We start from the raw sequence: 22790 nt of genomic DNA on the forward strand, positions 1-22790 counted from the left end.
GACTTTGCCCCCAATGTTCTAGAGGCCTTTAGCACCAATATGATTGGCAGGAATGCTCAGAGGACAGGTGTTTAGTCAACTGCTCAACTTTCAAAATTCTACCACTCTTCATAGTATGCACCCATTTTATATAGCTTGATCAACATAAAAATGTCAGCCCAGATTTGTGTACACAGAATTCATTAGAGGATCTACTATCATAGTACTCCTTAGGACACAAGAGAGATAAATCACATTAAGATGATAAGTTCAGGAGAGCAAATATTGTCTCTGATGCACGAAAACAGAGATGTTGGAAATAGAACAGAAATCATTTCATTAAGCTGAAGAAAAAGACATCAGTCAAGGAGACTGCAGACTTGAGACAGGAAGGGAGATGATGCAGTTCACAGAACAATCACAGTCCATTCAATTCATTCTTTCAGCAGAACTGGATTTTTACATCTGTAGACAAGAATGAAAGTGGTCAATTACTTCAACTGTTCTTTTGTAAGTTGCTCTCTTTGGAATAATTACATTGTGGAAAAATTATTTTAATAAATCTGAGCACAGGAGCTATTGCTGGATGGGCACAGCCAGTCATTTGTAAATCTCTTTCATCTGAGACATAATTTAAACTTCAACATACCGATAGCTGCTTATAATAACATGAGTTCAAATTAGAAACTGTAAGGTCGAAGTATTTAGAGGTAACCATCTGTCCCTCTTTCTGCGGGGGCGGGGGGGGGTGGGGGGGGGTGGAGAACGTGGAGAAATACTTGCAGGCCCCATCATCAGGAAATTGAATGGGTTGGGTACAGCCAATGAGTGTGGAGATTCTTGAAAGAATATGGCAGATGGGCTAAATGGTCTTTACTTATGCTGATAATTTTCTGCGTTGACAGGAACAGCCTCTCTGCTCACCACACAACAGATGAAGAGAAAGCAGAAAAATGAATGTTATGCCCAGATGTCTAAATGCATGAAATTTATGTGCTTTTTAATTGTAAAAAAAACACATAATAATTTCAGGGAGCCCTTTCAATTAAGGTTGAACTTTAAGGAGGAGATAAAAACTACACAAGGCTTCATGAAAAATGACACCCTTAATTTGCAGTTCAGGTTTTAAGAATTCAACTGTTTTCTGATACATGTGTAATGAAATGTAAGATTGATGAATGTCTATGGGTGTCATTTATAGGGGCTTGCAGAAGGCATTTGATAAAGTCCTACATGAGAAATGTGGGTACATAACTAGTGTCTTAAAATTAAATAAAGACAATTACAAGGGTATGAAGACAGAGTTAGCTACCGTGGACTGGGAAAATAGGTTAAAAGGGAAGGTGGTAGAGAAGCAATGGCAGACATTTAAGGAGATATTTCATAACTCTCAACAGATATATTCCATTGAGGAAGAAAGATTCTACTAGAAGAATGCACTGTCTGTAGCTAACTAAGGAAGTTAAGAGTGCTATCAAATTGAAAGAAAATGTGTACAATGCTGCGAAGGTTAGTGGTAGGCCAGAAGACTGGGAAAGTTTTAGCAAAGGATGACTAAAAAAAAAGGGAGAAATTGGAGCATGAGAGAAAACTAGCAAGAAATATAAAGACAAACAGTAACAGCTTCTACAAATATATAAAAAGGATAAGAGTAGCCCCTTAGAGTGCGGGATGGAGGAATTAATAATGGGAAATGAGGAAATGGTAGAGGCTTTGAACAATTATTTTGTATCTGCCTTCACAGTGCAAGACAAAAAAAAATCCCAAGATTAGTAGAAAATCAAGAGAAAAAAGGGATGGAGAAACTCAAAACAATTATCACTAGAGAAAAAGAAATGGGAAAATTAATAGAACTTAAGGCTGATGACATGCCCTGGAATTGATGGCCTGCATCCTCAGGTCGTAAAAGACATGACTGCAGACATAGTGGATGAACAGATTGAAATCTTCCAAAATTGTGGAAAGCTGCCAGCAGATTGGAAAACTGCAAATGTAAGGCACAAGGGCTAGGGGGGATGCGAGGGCTGGGGCCGGGGGGGATGCGAGGGCCGGGGCCGGGGGGGATGCGAGGGCCGGGGCCGGAGGGGATGCGAGGGCCGGGGCCGGGGGGGGATGCGAGGGCCGGGGCCGGGGGGGATGCGAGGGCCGGGGCCGGGGGGGGATGCGAGGGCCGGGGCCGGGGGGGATGCGAGGGCCGGGGCCGGGGGGGATGCGAGGGCCGGGGGGGATGCGAGGGCCGGGGCCGGGGGGGATGCGAGGGCCGGGGCCGGGGGGGCGCGAGGGCCGGGGCCGGGGGGGCGCGAGGGCCGGGGCCAGGGGGGCGCGAGTGCCAGGGGGGCGCGAGGGCCGGGGCCAGGGGGGCGTGAGGGCCGGGGCCAGGGGGACGCGAGGGCCGGGGCCAGGGGGACGCGTTAAGATTGCAACCCTCTTCCCTTCACAAAAATATTTCACTACACTTGTTACCTAGTTTACTCTGCGGTTTACACTTCCAGACTGAGTACATCGTTTTTGCCACAGGCAGTACATTACAGTATCACACAGTTATTTTGATTTCAGTTTTATTTCAGTTTCATTTTTTGAAAAGGCTTAATTTAAATCAGTGGAAAATGAGCCTTTGCTCTAAATAGCCCACTGCATTTTTTTACTGCTCTGGCTTCATTTGATGTTTTTGAGAACAGATACCTAACTAGATGCAAGATGGTTTTTATTGATTTTTTTTTAAAGAGCTACATACACTTATACGCATGAAACTGAAAGTCATCACAAGTTGCTGAATGGACACGTAAACAACTACATTTCAGAATTCTACTTTCTTCTGTGTTTATCTATTCCAAACGTAAAGGAAATTTATATGGGTAGAAAGCCATTTTGACTAGGAGTGTCAGTCAGGCGATAATTAATTGACAACACATTTTACAATCCACCTTATTTCTTTTCCATTTGTCCAATGTAAGGTAGACGGCCATTTGCCATCAACAGTTTTGTGTTACTGCCCAAGATTAATTTCCAGCCCATTACGTATAAATAAATTTGTATATTTTAAGAAAAGGTTGTAATAATTACCACAGTGACTACACCTCAGTGAGTACTTCATTGGCTGTAAAGTGCTTTGAGGTGTCCCAAGGTCGTGAAGTCGCAATAAAAACTCAAGTCTTTCTTTTCTTCTAACTATTCACTTAATCGAAAGCCTACTTTTATTCTTGCTGCATACTTTGGGCTGTATATCTTATATGGTTTTGAACCATTATATGCTGTTTTGTTTTAGAAGAGGGTTTTGTGTTATATATAACTTCTGTTTTTTTAAAAATAGTGAAATTGATCAGAATTTTCATTTGAGAAAATTATACACAAATGCTTCTTGGGGAAGAACTGATAATTGCTTATAATTGAGGAACATATTTACCTTGATCATCAGCTGGTGTGGAGGATATTTTAATAGCGGCAGCCTTATCTGCAGCATCAGGACTTGGGCATGAGTCCACTGATCCCAGATTAGAATCTGGCAGAAAAAAAACACATCATCATCATCAAGACAGGAATACCATTTTTCTATTTATGTTATCTCTATTGAAATTTTTGAGGTACCTCTGTGGTACATGTATTGTGGCAGTGATTATTTCGGAATTCTTAGAACAGCTCAAAAGACTTGTACCTCAATCCTAAACCTAAATGCTTTAATCAAGACAAACATAGACTTTGAATCAATTGATTTGCTTAAAATAAATACATCTCCCTTGAAATAATCAATTGAAAAGAGTTGCATCACATTCATCCTCAAATGGCAAGAATTGACAAATTTCTTTAAATGTTTGATAAAGCCATACCAGCTGCACAATATTAAACTATCCAAGTCTTTATACCTTTTTCTAATGTATATAATTCAATCATCCGCTTCAGAGGAAATCGGTTTAAAATTAGTTTAAACAAAGGAGAGCTACTAAATCTAAAAATTCAAGTCCTATTTTACATCTTACTGTATTCACATGGCACATTATCAAGTCTCAAACACCTTCACATATGGTGAAATACTTTGGAGGTAACAGAACATCGTAAACATTGCTGCAGCACTCCAAATGTTAGTCCAAGGAGTGCCCTGATTCTGATGGTGACTTTGTTGTACATGTGCTAAATGTGCTACATTTAGAGCTTGAAGGCAAGAGAAGACATCAACTTAGCAACTGCTTTCTCACATTTCTCAGAAACATCTCAACGCAATTCACATACTGCAAATGCATTGAGTTGTGTAGGTCACACATACACAGTGTGCAGCAAAATCTCACAAATAGCATTAAATTATTTTTTCTTGATTTGGATGGTCCTTGGTTGGAAAAAGAGGGTACCTCAACACAGCTCTCTTCTAAAACAAAACAGCATATAATGTTTCAAAACCATATAAAATATACAGCCCAAAGTATGCAGCAAGAACAAAAGTAGGCCTTTTGATTAAGTGAATAGTTAGAAGGAGAGACTTGGGTCTTTATAGCGACTGCATGACTTTGGGACATCTCAAAGCCCTTTACAGCCAATGAAGTACAACTCCCTGCTTCTCTTTTTGCTGCACTCTCTTTGCTACGCTTTTAGCCTGCATACCACTACTATCTGGAACTCTCTATTCAACTCTCTTCTATCTTGTTAAATCATCCCCTCCAAAAACCTGAGGAAATTCTCTTCTTTCAACGATGCCACCAGATTTTCCCTTGCTCCACATCTACCATCTCCCTTTCCTCTTTATTTTAGTAAGCTCAAAGACATCTTACAATTAGAAATCAGTTTGTGTGTGCAAGTTATTGTTGTTGAAGTAGAATAGTGCAATGGGAACGCAAATATTTGTTTCATCAACCAAAACAAGTAGATGAGCTCAGTTCAACATGTCATATGAAGGGTTAATACCTCACAGTGTAAAACATCCTCAGCTCAGCACCGGAATGTCAGCTTTGGTTAGGAGGTCACATTCTTAGTATGGGACTCATGCCCACTGCCTTTGATTGAGATGCAAGAGTGTTAACAACCGAGCTAATCTGGCAAATCTTACATGGATCTCGAACTCGTGAGAAATTTTTCTGTTCAGTTCTCGCTTCAGTACAATACAGGCGTTCCACTGTACATGGAATACACGACACAGAAACAGGCCATTTTGCCCAACTAGTCCATATCAGTATTTATCCTCCAAATAGTAACAAGTACATCTAATCACATTATATTACACACTTACAGCTGACAGCCAACACTAGAGGGTTAAATGCACTCTAGTTCAGACTCATCCAAAAATCAGAATAAATATCATCACATATGAGTTATGTTGCATTTAATTTGGTGAAACCGTTTACACTTATAAATATTTACCATTTCCATTGTTTGACTTGGTATAGTGAAAGCTGAAAAGATGTTCATAAGCTGTCTATAACATGGATGCAGGTAGCAAAACAGAGCAGAAGCCCCTTTTGAAAATTACAAAAGGGGAGGTCATGGTCATGGAGTAGAGATGCCATATTTTGTGTGCTAGTGGGTGGGTGGGGGCAGAAGGTCAGCAAGGAGAACCCTCTGAAGGAAATGGGAGCAGGTGGCCAGGGCAGTGCACTCCAGGAGTCTGACCCTGAAGATCTGGCAGCAGTGTCAGAAGAAGCTTAATGACCATGTGCCGAGTGGTCAAGGTAAGTGAATGCATCTTCACGGGACATCTCCTACCCGCTGCACCGCCAGCCTCTCACACTGTTCAATATACCACAGACCCATCACTCACCCATCAGCAGTCCCTAGAGTTCAGGAGTCACACCTAACATTCAGATAATCCACCTCACCCTCAAACACCTTTCAATGATGCCAGCATCACACCTACCTCTTGCTATCTCCACATATCTCCAACCATTCAGCTACGGTAGGCACATCAGCCAAATATAGTGAAATGTAGTGAAAGTAAATAGACTATTAGTGTATAGCTAAAACAAGCACAAAAGACTCATGGTGTCCTTGTATAAGACTTTGGTTCAGCACCTTATGGAATATTTTGATCTGTTTCTTCCCCCCTCACATGATGGGAAATGTAGTGGAGAGACACTGGATTAATACCCAGTTTAAAACACTTAGGCCAGGATTTTCCAGTCCCGCCCACCATGGGAATTGTCGCATGCAAGATGGAGAATTTGATGGACCAGCAAAAGGATCAGACTTTAGTCGGGAATTTCCGGTCCCGTGGTGGACGGGACCAGAAGATCCTGCCCATAGTTACCACGAGATACTCAAACAACTTGGTCTTTTAATTCTTGGCTCTTGGTAGATTTGACAGAAGCATTTAAATGATGATGGATAACTAGATTGTGTGTATCTGAACAGAACATCTGAATGAGGTAAGTTAGGAAAAATGAGGGAAAAGCATTTAAGTTACATAAGTATGGAACTACTTAAGATATCAGGAGGTTTTACTTTTCACAGAGGAACAACCACCGTTGGAAAAAGTTATTGGCTTGTGCAGCAAATGTGGATTTGCTGCAGCCATTCAAAAGAGAGGTGGGCAAGTTCCTGGAGAAGGCCGATATTGTAATGTACAATATGGTAAGTGGGATGCTAGGTGATGTTAACTCGTAGTCAGCATTATCTCCTGGAACTCATTATTAATCACCTTTGAGGGCCAGAAAGGATTTTTTTTCCAAATTTACTTCCCTTACCCCACTCCCCATATCCCTCAATTACCCGCGAGACCCAAAATCTGCCTAGCCTGGCCTGGCCTTAAGCGTATTCAATGATGGAGCATCCATAACCCACTAGGGTAGAGAATTCCAAAGATTCACAACCCTTTAAGTGAAGTAATTTCTCCTCATCTCAGTCCTAAATGATTTGCCTTTATCCTGACACTGTGCCCCCATGTTTTAGACTCCCCAACTAGTGAAAACAATCCCTCAGTGTCTACCCTATCAAGCCCCTTCAGAATTTTGTAGGTTTCAATGAGATTGCCTCATTTTTCTAAACTCCAGAGACTATAGGCAAAATTTACCTAGCCTCTCATCATAGGACAACCATTGTACATCAGGATGAGTAGTTGCAATATGACTGAATGGGTTATGCTGAATACACCAGCCTCTCTTTTTCTTATGCATCTCAAAATCCAACAGTCAACTGGAGCATGTCAACATGGTGTTTGATCATGTCACATAAACTTGTGTTTAAGCACAATATAATACCAAGTCCCTGCATTCTGCCATACTATCAGCAGATGGCACTATTCTGAGGTTATAATAGGGCATAACCTTATTTGGTGCCTTTCACACATTCAGGATGTCACAAAGCACTTAATAGCCAGATAATTGCTTTCTAAGTGCAGTCACGATATTTTTATGGATAAATGCAGCAGCAATTGGTTTATTGCATGGCTGCCCAACAGCAATGGTTGCAGTTAAGGCGAAAGCATCAGGAGAACTCCCCTGACATGGAATCTTTCATATCAACTCAAGAGGGCAACTATGACTTCTGTCGAACCTGTTATCCAAGCCAACTGAAAACCTGGCAACGGCCCTGGAACTTATTCTCCTACTTAGTCCTTTTGCAGCAGTTTAACATGTGAATTAGGCAGAAGGAAATCCATTCTCATTCTAAGAGGTTGCCAGAATGTAAGAATGGGCAGGCTGCTCACTTCTTGACACGATCAAGTGGGAAACCTGTCAATCATACTGAAATGTGATCTGGGAGTTTGAATCGCCAGGCCACACACTGATGATGCCATTCATGGAATTTCGCTGCTCATGCAGTCCCGAGTTAAAATTGGGGCTTTTGAATATGTTGACATAAAAAAGTGAAAAATAATTTCCTTCATTTAGGATCTTTGGACAGAAGCTCGTTGAGGCACCAGGGGTCTCGCCTGCTGGCTGGAGAGCCGGTGAGAGACCCGTGGTGCCTCGTTTCAGGAAAGCTCGCTGAACCACATGCCTGTCAGTCAGCGGTGAGGTCACCACGGACCTTCCCCTGGAATCGAGACCCCAGGTAGCTGTCTCGCCTAGCAAGAGCTGCTGGCCAATCAGAGGCCAGCAACTCTTGCACTCAGCACCACTACGGAGAAGGCTTTGGCTGTTGTCGGAAGGACACCCTCCGGAGTCCCAGGATTGCAGAGGAACCAGGCTACAAGTACGTACTGTTGGGGGGGGGGGGAGGGGGATGATAGGAAGAGGAGGGTGGAGGGCGGGGGGGGGGGTCAGAAGCAAGGGCAGGGGGATGGCACTCAGCAGACCCCCCCCCTTCCTGATGTCCAATCCCTCAAAAGGGACTGATTGCCTTTGATCGAGTGACCCCCACCTCCCCGAGGTGACAAGCAGCCCATACAGGTTCACCTGTCATACACACTGCATGGTGACAGGCTGATTGCAGCTGGGTTACTCACAGCCATGGCAGGATGAGGCCCTTAAGTCGTCAATAGTTGGCCACTTAAGGGGCCCAAATTGTGCCAGGGTGAGAAGGTTGAGCATGGGTCTTCCCGTCTGGAATTTAATTCTGGCAGAGGTGAGAAGGTGACAGGGTTCCAGCACATTCCATCTATTTAAAAGCCTTTCCCGCCTTCAAGCTCATCATCTGCGAGAGCAGAAATTTCTGCCCATCAGGCTGTAACTTCCAAGCTCCAGGGCAGAGTATCTGTCGGGGGGGGGAAGGCGGGGGTACCCCCAAAGTGCACTGGAGAAACCCTCACATCCCCATGGAAGTTCCCAAGTCAGATTTGCAGGGTAATTGCCCAGGAAGTTCAAATTTTCTTTGGGAAATTGCCCTGCATAGGGAACAATCTGAAAATGCGATTTAAATCACAAACTTTAGATGGTTCCAGACTATCATAAAGCAACAGTTACCCAAAAGAATTAAAACCACTTCTGGGTAACTATAGCACCAACCCACCCTGACCCCATCACCCCCCCACTACACCCCGCCCCCTGCAAACGGGACTCTACCTACCGAGAACACTTCCCAACTACCCCCCTGACTACCCTGCCATAGGACTCTCCCACCCCCCAATTACCCTCCCCACCTGCCAAACCAACCCCGACCCTCACCCCTTCAAACCACCGCCCCCACCCCACCCCAACCGGGCCTGACCCGACCCAACCCACCCCACCGCCCACCAACACCTGCCACCCCACCGCCCACCAACCCCCCCCACCCCCAACCATATCCGCCCTCCACCCCCAGGCCTTGTCCGACCAAACCTTCAGCCCCCCACACCTCCCAAAATCCTACCCACTTAACTTCTCCCTGGCTAATCAAAGTGGCTGGACGTTTAAACTTGCCTTGCTTTACAGCAGCTTTTAAAAATAAAAGGGGGGGGGGGGGGCATGGCTTACTTACCTTCAATTGTAGGCCTTGGGAACCCGCTGCGCTACACAGATCACGCCCGGCCTGAGTAGCAGGTCGGGCAGGATAGAAGTGGCTGGGTTTCAAAATAAAAAACTAGGAGCAAAGCGGCAATCCGACTCAATTGCAACTCCACCTGAAGTTAGGGGCCATTGTGTCATATAGATGACAATTTCCTTCCATTTAGATGTGCAAATAGAATTTAATATACACAGTCTGTAACATGTCAAAAGTCAGGAAGCCATTGAGAAGTTGGTTGAGAGGATACAATAAACAACAAAGTCCAGGTAGTGTATTTTGACTGAACAACAAGTTCTATCTTGCAATTTATTTTTCTGAATACATTTAAAGTAACTAGGTATATATTTGGAGGTCTTGTGGCACAGTGGGTAGTGTCCCTGCCAATGGACCAGAACCTTGATTCCACGAGAGATCAAAAATCTATTTCAACCTTGAATACCTTCCACAATTCTCTGGGGTAGAGAATTCCAAAAAGCTCACAACCCTCTGAATGAAGAAATTTCTCCTCATCTCAATACTAAATAATTGTTCCCTATCCTGAGACCATGTCTCTATGTTCTTAATATCCTCAGTGTCTATGCTGTCAAGCTCCTTCAGTATTTTATTCTAAACTCCAGAGAGTATAGGCCCAATTTACTTAACCTCTCATCAGCAGACAACCCTTTCATTCCAACAGTCAATCGAGTGAACCACTGCCGTACTGCCTCCTTAGATACAGAGGCCAAACTGTGCACAGTTCTTCAGGTGTTTTCCCACCCAACTGTAGCAAGACTTCCTTACTCTTATGCTCCATCCCCTTACAATTAAGGTCAATATGCCATTTGCCTTCCCAATTGCTTGCTGTTTCTGCATGCTAATTTTGTGTTCATTGTACGAGTACAATCAAGTCTCTCTGAACATTGACATTTAAAAGTTTCACACGTTTTAAAAAAGTCTGCTTTTCTATTCTTATTACCACACTTATCCACATTATACTCCATCTGCCACTTTGCTGCCCACCCACTTAACCAGTCTATATCTCTCTGCAGTCTCTCTGTGACCTCCTCACAATTTACATTTCCACCTAGCTTTGCATCAGCAAATGTTCATTAATTACCCTTGGCCTCTTTGACTAAGTCATTAACACAATTATAAATGGCAGAGGCCTCATAACTGATCCTTGCTGCACTCAGCTAGTTACAGCCTGCTAAAGAGAAAATGTCCTGTTTATCCCAATTCTCTGCTTGCTGTCCAATAACCAATCCTCCATCCATGGTAATATATTACCTACAGCTCCATGAACCCTTAACTTGCACATTGTGATGCACCATTCTATAAAATAATTCTGATCTTGTAAATATCAATTAGAAATTAGTCCAATGCAACATTAACACCATCATATATATTTTTCCAAAAACAAAGCAAAGAAGCTCTTTAACTTCTTAAAAATTGGAAACAATTTTCAGAGTACACGTTCTTTCAGCAAAAAAACTGAACCCACAGTATTTAGGAATATACTTGCTTTCCTTATTTGCAGTTACTTAATCTACAATAGCATTGTCATCTTAATGAAGCTCTACTATATTACTTTGCTACAGAAAAATTATAAGTAAAAATAAATATAATAACCTGTTGAATTATCTTGGGTCTTTTGGTCTTCTATTTTACTCGGAGGCAGAGGGGCCTTTCTTTTGGTCCTTTTTGAGTTACAAGCAACTCCAACAAGTGTTAGCGACTCCGTCCTTTGTCTGCTGGAACCTGTCATATTCTGAAAAAAGAGTAGAAAGAGAAAACAAAAGCAATGTTGGTAAAACCAGGCATCTTACAGGTTTTAAAAGTAAAAGTAAGGAGTCTTGCTACAGTTGGTGAGATGACACCTGGAGTACTGTGCACAGTTTGGTCTCTATATCTTTTCTGTGAAGCCATATGGCAGCTATTACACCAGCATGTGGAGTTTGCAGAAGACCATTTGCCTCTAGAGTATCTGAAGCATAAGTCATTGAGCAAGGACCATACAGCAACAGTGCCGGGAAAGATGCAGACCAGTTGCACCTTCAATTATTCTATACATGTAGTGACTTCAAGCCTAAATGATCTCTCTTTTTGTCTTTGCAGGACAAGATGGTGCACAACATTAGGAGAGAGCAGGGAGATGAGGACTCAACCCTCAGCTCCCTGATCCCTGCAAGGAGAGGGTGAAGCAGCTGTTGAACTGCTGCACCACTGTAACCCACAGTGGAGGCCAAATTGAGAGGTGGGGAAAATCCAGTGCCTGCTGAGTACCTGTTCACTTTTTATTTCTAAATGCATCTTGACAGGAGTCCAGTCTCACTAATCCATTTCCCATGAACCCCATCAGCACTGACAAAGGCAACAATTCTAAACCACTGCTTTTTATTCCCAAAGATCATTCAAGATGACTGAAGCCTGTCACTGTGGAAGTAGAGAGGAATGAAGAGGAAGAGATGGCAAAGGACGAACAAGTGGGGGAACATCTGGAGAACATGGACACAAGCTATTTGTGGGACTTGTTCCCAATCAGTTGCTGGATGAGAGGGCAATAGAGCACAAAACGCTCAAATCTCCCCTTTCTCCTAGGAGAGAATTCTGTCCTCCTCCCCTTCAGGCCACTCCCAAGCAGCATCAGAGTCATCCAACTCTCAGCTGGGTACTGGTGTAGAGCCATTCTACTGAGCAAGGTCAGATGAGCTCTCCAGCATTGCATGCCAGTTTCATGGATTAGGGAAATGAGGAAATGCAGCATGCCACCATCTCCCCAGAGAGGCCAGTTAAAGGTCAGCCACAGGCTGGTGTGGTCTCCGAGTCTGCTGTAATTGTCAGAACCAACACTGTAAAGGCGAAGTTAAACCTGCGAGAATCAATGCAGATGGAGCTTCCACCTTGCTGCAAGCTCAGGTCTCTGCACTTGAGGCTTTGGATGACAGACTGTATGACAAATGCCAAAGCTTCCAGGTCTTACTAAGGTTTGACAGGACCTGACAGCTGTCATTGCTCCAGCCATCAGGCTGCTGACTGAGAGTGCAGACCAAGACCACAGTAGAGGGCAGTTAATGCATTCAAAGTACCTACTGTTGTCACTTCTCCTTCCAATACCAGACAAGGTGCCACTTTTTTTTAAAAACACAGAAGGCTGCACGAGGCAATGCTTGACCTCATGTCTAGGATGCAGGCAGCAGCATCCCTGTTCCAGCAGCACAAGGCTATCAACATAGACTACATTTGGGCCATGACTCACTAGCATAACATATTACCATACAGCCTGCTTTTTTGGTCCTGGGTCTACTGAGAGCAGCTAGTCTAAGGGCTTGTCTAGCTACTGGAGCCAAGAAGGGTGCATTGAGACACTGGGGAAAATTTATTCCTCCCTTTACAACCTCCTCTTTCTCCTCCTTTGTCAGGAAATAGGGAAACTGCCTGGTTGCAACATTGTAAATGTTACGCGCATTCTCCATTTGCTCAATAACGATCTTATTTTTGATGTCTTATCGCTGCTTATTAAGAATTTTTTGATTCAAAGAGTTACATTATTATTATTAAAATTTGCAATAGTTGTAGCAATTTCTAACATTCACATTAGTATAACTGAGATTTCCAATGGTTCCCAAGGTTTTGTTTAGTAAAGGCATATTCTTCTTCAAATTTCTAAAGAACTTTTAACATTGCAATAAAACCATGGTCTGTAATTAAAATCTGCCAATAAGTTAACAATTTATTGAAACAGATGCCTTAAATATTTACATTATCAATGACTTGGATGAAGGGGCTGAAGGTATGGTAGCTAAATTTGCTATGATGCAAAGATAGGTAGGAGAGTAAGTTGTTAAGAGGGTATAAAGAATCCACAAAGGGATTATTTAGGTTAAGTGAATAGGCAAAAATTTGGCAGACAGAGTATAATGTGGGAAAATATGCATTTGTCCACTTTGGCAGTAAGAAGAAAAAAGCAGTATATTATTTAAATGCAAACTCTACAGTACAGAGGAATCTGGGTGTCCTGATACAGGAATCACAAGAGGTTAGAATGCAGGTACAGCAAGTGATTAGGAAGGCAAATGGAATGTTCGCATTTATTGCGTATAAAATTGAGTGAATATAGAATTGAGTATAAAAGTTGGGAAGAGTTGGTTTGCCACAGCTGTACAGGACTATACCGAGACTGCATCTGGAGTAGTGTGTACAGTTTTGGTCTCCTTACTTAAGAAAGGATATAATTGCATCAGAAGCAGTTCAGAGAAGATTAATTTGACTAATTCCTGGGATGAAGGGTTATCTTACAAGGAAAGGTTGAGCAGAGGTCAGGCCTACACCAATTGGAATTTATAAGAATGAGAAGTGATCTAATTGAAACATAAGACCTGAGGGGATTGGACGGGGTGGATGCTAAGAGGATTTTTCCTCTTGTGGGGGAGTTTAGAACTAGGGGACACTGTTTAAAAATTAGGAGTCTCCCATTTAAGACTGAGATAAGAAGAACTGTTTTCTCTCAGAGGGTCTTTAGTCTTTGGAATTCTGTTCCCCAGAGAGCAGTGGAGGCTGGGTCATTGAATATCTTGAAGGTTGAGTTAGACAGATTTTTGATAGACAAGGGAGTCAAGGATTATGGGGGGCAGCCAGGAAAGTGGGGTTGAGGCCACCATCAGATCAGTCTTAATCTTACCGAATGGCAGAGCAGGCATGAGGGGCGCCTACTCCTGCTCAAAATTCTTGTATTTCAGTATAGTTAAACTTTTTCAGCCAATATTTGTTTTTATTTGTAACAATTTGAAATTGAAGCTAATAAATCTTTAATATAAATAATCAAACAAACAGACTCTGAAGTTAAAGAGAGTTCTGTTTTTTTTTCTGGTTGAAATCTCTATGGGAACTATCCTTGCTACTCTGTGGAGAACACCCAAGGATCCGAATCAGTTCCTTTGAACCATCTGCTTGGTGAATGCATGTACTTTATTGTATCTTTCCTCAGCTTTGGTCCGTGGAACAGTAAAAAGTCGTCATCAGCCACTGCAGGAAGAGGTAAGCCTTACCATCCAGCTATTCACCCAATTCCACTTTGCATTACCTAAGTTACGTACAATGAAAGTACCACGACAGGTCGTAATGTGCGGCATATTCACTTGCAAGTTGGGGAAGCTAGCCATCACAAACCATGATGAAAATGCAGGAGTGATAAGTCTTGCTGCTCAGGTAGCTTTGTGGGTTTCGACAGAGAGACAATATTTTATCTTGCTAAGTTTTCAACTTAATTAATTAATTAAACAGTAACACTATTTCTTCTTGGAACTTATAAGTCTCCTTGCACATAAAGATTTAGTTGCAAGAAACAAACAAAAAGCCGTCGCTAGGGAAACACTGAGCAGTCAGTTGTTATTCACCTGTGCAATTTCAAATGGTAATGTGATGTTTAAAATGTATAATATTTGCACACTCCAAAATTTAGTGAGTTTTCTTATACAAGGAAAAGCACGCCATATAAATTTAGCAATGCATGAATGAAAATAAAACATACTTAGTGGCTGCAGAAGCTTTAAGAATTCGAGACTTATTTCAAATGCTTTTTCTATTCCTCCAATTTCTAACTTTCACATGCACTTAACAGCATTCTGGCTAATGGAGTAATGGTACCCCATTACAACCTAGCATTGACTGCCTAATACCAATGCTCATCAGCCCCACTTTGTGCTGAGCTAAATCATCTAGCTCAATTAGGACATATAGAACTAGGAGGAAGTGAGAGGTTTGGGATCTCACTGACATTTCACTCAACATTATGTACAAATATTTCTTAATGTAATCATTTCAACTAATATTCATCCTGGTTAAAAGCTTGAAATTACACTACTAAAAATTCAGTACCATAGAAAAATGCATTATGAAGACACTGTAAAGTTCCCATGATCACAGTTTAGGCTTCTCCCCACTTTTCCCAAAATACAAAATATAAGACCATAAGACACAGGAACAGAAGTAGGCCATTCAGCCCATCGAGTCTGCTCCGCCATTCAATGAGATCATGGCTGATCTGATAATCTTCAACTCCATTTTCCTGCCTTCTCCCCATAACCTTTGATTCCCTTACTGATTAAAAATCTATCTCAGCCTTGAATATATTTAACAACCCAGTCTCTACAGCCCTCTGTGGCAAAGAATTCCACAGATTAACTACCCTCGAGAGAAATTCCTCCTCATCTCTGTTTTAAACGGGTGACCCCTTACTTTGAGAGTCCTGGACTTTCCCACAAGGGAAAACAACTTCTCAACATCTACCCTGTCAAGACCCCTAAGAATCTTATAAAGGTTGCCTCTCATTCCTTCTCAACCTCTCCTCATAAGAAAATTCCTCCATGCCCGGGATCAACCTAGTGGACCTTCTCTGGACTGTCTCCAATGCCAGTATATCTTTCCTTAGATAAGGGCACAAAAACTGTTCACAGTATTCTAGATGTGGTCTAACTAGTGCCTTGTATAGTTTAAGCAAGACTTCCCTATTTTTATACTCCATTCCCTTTGAAATAAAGGCCAACATTCCATTTGCCTTCCCTATTACCTGTTCAGCTTTTACACTAGCTTTTTGGGACTCATGCACAAGGACCCCCAAATCCCTCTGTGCTGCAGTCTTTCTCCATTGAAATAATATTCAGCTCTTCTTTTCTTCCTGCCAAAGTGCATAACCTCACATTTTTTCATATTATATTTCATCTGCCAAGTTTTTGCCCACTCACTTAACCTGTCTATATCCCTTTATAGATGTTTTGTCATCCTCACCACTTGCCTTCCCACCTATTTTTGTGTCATCCGCAAACTTGACCATAGTACATTCATTTCCCTCACCCAAGCCATTAATATATATTGTAAATAATTGTGGCTCCAGCACTTGATCCCTGCAGCACTCCACTAGTTATAGGTTGCCATCCTGAAAATGCCCTCCTTATCCCAACTCTCTGTCTTCTATTAGTTAGCCAATCCTCTATCCATGCTAATATACTACCCTCAACACCATGGGCTCATCTCATTAAATAGCCTTATGTGTGGTACCTTAACAAACGCCTTTTGGATACATGCAATCTAAAACCAATTTGTTAAATTTGTTTGTAGCTATAGTAATACATGTGGAGGTTTTTTTCCCCCTTAAACAGCTCCCATCGGGTGGAGAACAGATAACAGTAAAGAGATAAATAAATAAAAAAATTTCACCCAGAGGGTGGTTGGTGTTATGATGTGTGTGTGTGTGCCAGGCGGATCAAATCCACGGGGGAAACTTAACCATGCGGTCACAACGATTTTGCAATTTGTATTTTATTTCAAGATGCGCGCTTTAAATTCAGTAGTAATAAGTCCACCCAGACATAGAGATTGTTTACAACTAAGTTAAACATTTATTAACAAAAGATATTTCAAGCACATACATAGGTCTACAAATTACTACTATAATAACTCCTAAAACCCCAAATTAATCTGGCTCCCAGTTACACCTCCGTTAAGGCAACAGTAAAGACAAGTAGATTTAAACAGACCCAGGCAAAGCAACACAATACCCTGGACAGTCACATTCAAAAGGAGTTTTCTCAGCTTCGGTTCCTCTAGACAGCAACTTGATGCACAGAGGCTGGAGACTTGTCACACTTGCATTAGATCTTAGAATTCCTTCATCTTACACATAACCTCATCTCCTTTATACATGTTTCTCCCTTTTAATGCAAATTCCATTGTTCCCATTAGTTTTTGCAACTTTACTTTTCTCATAATATAAACCTTTCATAGTACTAATTTTATCAGTAACCTTTGGGAAAAATAAACACGCTGTTTGGCTTAGCTCCTTTTAGATAGGTGTAACATCTTACTATCTCTTTGAAATTCAGGCTAACCTAATTTATCTTTAAATGCAAATTTTTCCTCACACCTCATATTCTAAAACTTCAGCCATGTTTCGTATTTAAGCATTTCAAACCTAGCTTCTTGTTTGATGACTCAAAAATATCCAGACCAGCTGTCTCCAATACAATTAAATCCCACATACACATATACACACAGAGAAATTAATCCAAATCCCACTATTAACTCACTTTTACAATAAATCACAATAATATCATGAAAATTATTATATTTTTGTGACAGTTGGAGTCTGGAACAAACTTCCTAAAAGGGTGGTGGAGGCAGGTTTCATCAAGGTATTGAAAAGGGAATTGGATTGCTCCCTGAAAAAAGAGAATGTGCAAGGTTACCGGGATAAGGCAGGGGAGTGGAACTATGTGGAATGCTCTTTCAGGGAGCCAGTGCAGGCTCGATAGGCTGAATGGCCTCCTTCTGCACTGTAAAGATACTGTGACACTGATACAGTGGATCAGACGCCCATTTTCTTTTACATTCTCCTTAGAAAACGCACATGAGATTAAACCGCATGTCAATCATCCACTAAGTGAATAATATTCATTCTGTTCAAGTATAATACCTCAATGAAAGAAAGTAAGGCTTTTCCTGGGCCTGTTGCAGAAATGATGGGTTGCAATTTATGCCTATCCATGTGACCTGACTGGCACCTGACCACATTCTTCCTGGGAAATAGGCTTGTTTTGATGTTCTGGGTAGGTCTGGAACCAGATTCCTACTGACTAGCTTGATATTGCTGAGAGAGAGGAAAAGCCCCACTTATAGTCATTTGCAGACACCCAATCACTCCATATTTGAAGTGATTGAGCTTTCCCCACAAATGGCATGGAAGGTCAAAACCAGCAGGTTGACTGTTGGATCTGTAATTAAATAGATATTAGCAAGGTTTAAAGCTTGTTCCTGTTACCAAGTACATCATTTTGAGCTGACTTCTAGCTTCTTTAGAGGGACTGTTCACAGGATGTGCCATGAGCTATTGTGGTGGCTTGGCAGATTAACCACATCTCTATGCAGGGATCCATGTGGCAAGTCTTGCACCTTATGGAGCATGGCGATTATAAAGATACAGTCCCATCAATACCCTGCTCTGGCACTGGAAATCAAAGCTGCAATTAGCAGGTAAAACATTTCAAATTCTGGCCAGCATAGATTTTCAGGCAAAACTGTGTTAAGTAAGAGAGGATTTGATACTTTCCCCACAGTGATGATGAGCAACCCCACAATGGGACTTCCTGAACAAGGTCTGAGCCTTTGAAGAGAAATGGCTCAAAATTTTCAAACATCAAGGCTGAGACTGGTCTCACCTTAAGCAATTGAGCAAGGTATTGAGAGGACACCTTCAGGCAGTAGTGGTTGATGCAAACAGAGAACTCTTCCTTTTCCCAGCAGTTACTAAGATATCTAATGCCAGTATCTAATTAAGCGTACAGAAGGAGGAATTGGTTGACAATGTGTCTTAATGAGTTTGTTCTATCCACACCAGTGGGGTGTTAAGCAGCTACATGGTCTGTTCCGCTAATATTGGCTTCCATTACCTTCTGGCTAGGGAGTCACCGAATACAATGTGAATGCTCAAGCCCTGTCTAACCCTGAAGATTTGATGGTACCCAACTGACATGGGCTGAACCAATCTGGAGGAAGTCATTTCCCCAGTTAGAGTATTGTGATTAAAGAATGTTTTAAGAAGCAAACATGTCAGATTGTCATAGCTATTAAGACTTTTGGAAAAAATTATTTATAGAACAAGAAAAGAAGTGTTCAGGTTGGCACAAGTCAAAGTAATTCCAACGCACAACTTAGCTAGTAAGACAAGGGCAGCAGATACATGGAAACATCACCATCTGGAAGGTCCCCTCCAAGCCACTCACCACCCTGACTTGGAAAGATATTGCCAGTTCTTCGCTGTTGTTGGGTCAAAATCCTGGAACTCTCTCCCTAACAGCACTGTGGGTGTACCTACACCATACGGACTGCAGTGGTTCAAGAAGGCAGCTAACCATCACCTTCTCAAGGGCAATTAGGGTTGGGCAATAAATACTGGCCTAGCCAGCGAAGCCCATATCCTGTAAATGAATAAAAAGCTAGGTGTGTGGGCTTCTGATATATTTCTGGACAATGGGAGGTTACAAAAGAATGGCAATTAAGATGCTGATTTTATCATCTAGATCTAGCTTCTTTAGAGGGACTGTTCACAGGATGTGCCATGAGCCATGGTGGTGGCTTGGCAGATTAACCACATCTTTACACAGGGATCCATGTGGCAAGTCTTGCATCTTAAGGAGCATGGCGATTATAAAGATACAGTCCCATCAATACCCTGCTCTGGCACTGGAAATCAAAGCTGCAACTAGCAGACAAAATATTTCAAATTCTGGCCAGCATAGATTTTCAGGCAAATATGTATAATATTTGAGCAATAAAGGTTATATTAGTGAAACAAAGATGATACAGTGGTTGATGATGTAAGTTACATAAGGAAATAATAAATAGGAGCTGGGGTTGGTCATTTTCCCCTTCGAGCCTCCTCCACCCCAACTGACGCCACAATGTCCTCTATCCCTGCTCTAGCCGCAGGAGGCCCATCAGTTTCACCACTCCGGCTTGGGAGGCCGCGGTCAGTGCTAACGCGGCGCACAGGAGTTCGGCCATCCAGTGCAGAAAAAGGATGAATGACCTCATCTCATCACTCTCAACTCACCCACTCACAAGCCCATGACACATTCACTGGCATCTCTCTCGCTACCAGCTCAAGGTGCATCACCACTCACTCTCTCACATGCCCCCTCACATCTCCATCTGGCCTCATCCCCTCTGGAGATTGCCTTCTCATCCGTCTATGGCTCCACTCAAAACACATGCACGCCTGGCATCCTTCTCATTTGGTCTGATATGCGCCTTGCTCACACCTCTGTCCAGCTGTGTTTATGCAGGACAAGATCACGCACAATCAATGGGAGAGGTCCCAGACCAAATGTGGAGTGCCGGACATCAAGGTCCTCACTCTGTTGGAGAGCCGCGCATTGGAGCTGGTCGTAGTGGACGTGGACCGATCCTGTGGCGACCGTGAGGTCAGCGGCAAGTATTCATGTGAGGACCCTGCACCAGATCATCCCCCTGTCAACGCTTCCCTGAGTCTACTTGTTGTGATCCCAGCTGATGTTACTACTGGACAAGTGAAATCTCAGGGTGGAACCTGGCTTGATAGATCCTAACTTTTATTTTTTGTTTAAATACGTGGAGAGTGGCTACTGAACAGTCACGGGGTCAGCTGATGAACTTTTAACAAAAGAATAAAACATATATTAAACAAGAAAAAATGAACTATATTACAATACTCCTTCAAACTCAGCTATACCTTCACATATATATACAGATTCATAAAGATAACACAAGTTACAAAAGCTATCTTATACTCTCATGTCCACAATAAGTACACAGTCCATGTAAGCCAATAGGCAACCTGTTATGATGAGCAGCGTTTATATCATTCAGATGTGAAACCTTGGTTCCTGCACAAGATAAAGGCAGGTGTCTCAGTCCAGGGCCTCTTCCCTGTGCAGTGTGTAAACTTCAGGACAAAGTGATGGTCCAGCTTCACACTCACTGGACATATCAGTGATACCTGCACCTCGATGGTGCTTGTCATTGCTGCCAGGATGTTGTGGGCAGGCATCACAGAGTTCCGTCATTCTTTCTGTTTGCTCTCAGCACCTTTGAGGTGGGGCTGGCCCCCCATCTCTTCAGCATCTGTGACCGGTGAGGGTGTGCTCCTGAAGGGGTCAGGTGATGAAGGCTGCCAAAGGATCAGGTGAACTTAAAGTTTCACAGCTGCGACTCCATGGTATGACCCTGATCACAGAGCACAAGCAAGCTTCCCTCAGCCACACATGAGTCAGGTGTTCACAGAGGCAATGTGAAGATCTGTGGAGTGTCCTCACTGCATGTTGGCTTCATCCTCCTGGAATCTAGTGACTATTTGCACTTCCGCTGCATCTCCATGACATGAGCCTGAGCACTGAGGGTATCTGCACTGCCATCAGCCACACAGGAGTCAAATGTTCACAGATGCAAGTGAGGATGTCAGAACTATCCTCAGTGCATCTCGGCATCATCCTCCACGAATCTTGTGGCTATTTAGGGCCCCACGAGCGCGCCTGCCTTGCCTGGCCAGTGCAATGGACTTACTGAAGGCGAGGATACTTGCAAGTACCTCATCATTCTCATCCCCTTTGACATCCTCATTGGAGGAGACGTGCAGCTCTTCCATCTACTTCTGAGTCAGGTCCCCCCTTGTTGCAGCACCAGGTTGTGTAGCGCGCAGCAAGCTACGAGGATACGCGACACCCTCTGGGGGCTGTATTGCAGTGCTCCACTGGACCTGTCGAGGCACCAGGTCCTAATTTTCAAAATGCCTATCACTTGCTCCACCAATGTCTGGGTTGCAGGAGTCTCGTTATACTGTCTTTCTGCTGCAGTCTGAGGCCGCCGCACGGGCATCATCAACCACTTCTTCTGTGGTTAGCCCTTGTACCTGAGGAGCCAACACTGCAGCCTCTCTGGACCCTGGAAGATGTCAGGGATCTGAGACCTGCTAAGGATGTGGGAGTCGTGGATGATCCTTGAGAATTGTGCGCAGACCAGTAGGATGTGTTTGTGGTGGTTACACGCCAGCTGAACATTCAGTGAGTGGAAGCCCTTGCGGTTGACATAGTGGACTGCTTGTTGCCACAGAGAGCTAAACACCGCGTGAGTGTAGTTGATGACGCCCTGCACCTGTGGAAAATCAGAGATCTGCGCAAACCCCAGCGCTCTTGCTTCCTGGCTTGCCTGATCCCGGTCAAAATTCACAAAGTTCTGTCCCTTCACAAAGATGGCATCCATGACCTCCTAAATGCAGCTGTGGATGGAGGCTTGTGAGATCCTGCTCATGTCATCTGTGGAGCCCTGGAAGGAGCTAGTGGTCTAAAAATTGAGCGCTGCAGTAACTTTCACGGCTACTGGCAGTGGATGCCCTCCACCTGCCCGTGGCACCAAATCCTGCAGAAGGTGGCACGTGACTGACCAGTTCCCTAGGCATGTGCAGTCTTCGGCAACACTGGTTGTCAGTCATCTGCAGGAATGAAAGGCGGCATATCCATAGACCTTGGGTCTAGCGAGGCGCCTATGAGCAATGGCTCGCATTGGGTCTTCAGCTGCGTACGCAGGAAGCCTTGCCACCCCTCATCTTGAGGGTGGTGCTCGTCCCATAGGTGAGCCAGGTGCCTCTGTCACACTCTTTTCCTTCTTGCTCCCTGTAAGCCATGAGGCATACCACCATATCACCATGCTCCATGATCCTGATGTTCTCCTCCTGCAGGATCTAAGAGAGAGATGCATGGGTTAGCATACGTCTCCTAAGGACCTCTCTTGGTTAAGTCTCCAGCTCTGGCTGCGTCTCAAGGCCCCATCGTGCATGCAGGAGAGTGCTAACCACCACTTGGATGGCCAGTGTGTAGTGCGCTCATTAGCTGTCCGAAACCCCATCCACCTCTGCCCCATTCCACTTGACCGATTGGCAGCAGGTTCGGCCACTCGACTGTATGCTG

General features: G+C 43.3%; 1 protein-coding gene across 1 annotated transcript in view; it reads right to left on the bottom strand.

Annotated features, from left to right (window-relative positions):
• The window catches only part of cobll1b (cordon-bleu WH2 repeat protein-like 1b), a 189275-nt gene that overhangs the window by 14745 nt on the left and 151740 nt on the right, over positions 1-22790 (bottom strand). The window contains exons 9-10 of the mRNA XM_078552302.1: positions 10930-11068; positions 3383-3478 (exon numbers count right to left, since the gene is read on the bottom strand). Coding sequence (XP_078408428.1) covers positions 3383-3478; positions 10930-11068 — 235 coding nt within the window. The remainder of the gene's footprint in view (positions 1-3382; positions 3479-10929; positions 11069-22790) is intronic.

The sequence above is a fragment of the Cetorhinus maximus genome, chromosome 11 (assembly GCF_964194155.1).
Source record: "Cetorhinus maximus chromosome 11, sCetMax3.hap1.1, whole genome shotgun sequence".
Taxonomy (NCBI): domain Eukaryota; kingdom Metazoa; phylum Chordata; class Chondrichthyes; order Lamniformes; family Cetorhinidae; genus Cetorhinus; species Cetorhinus maximus.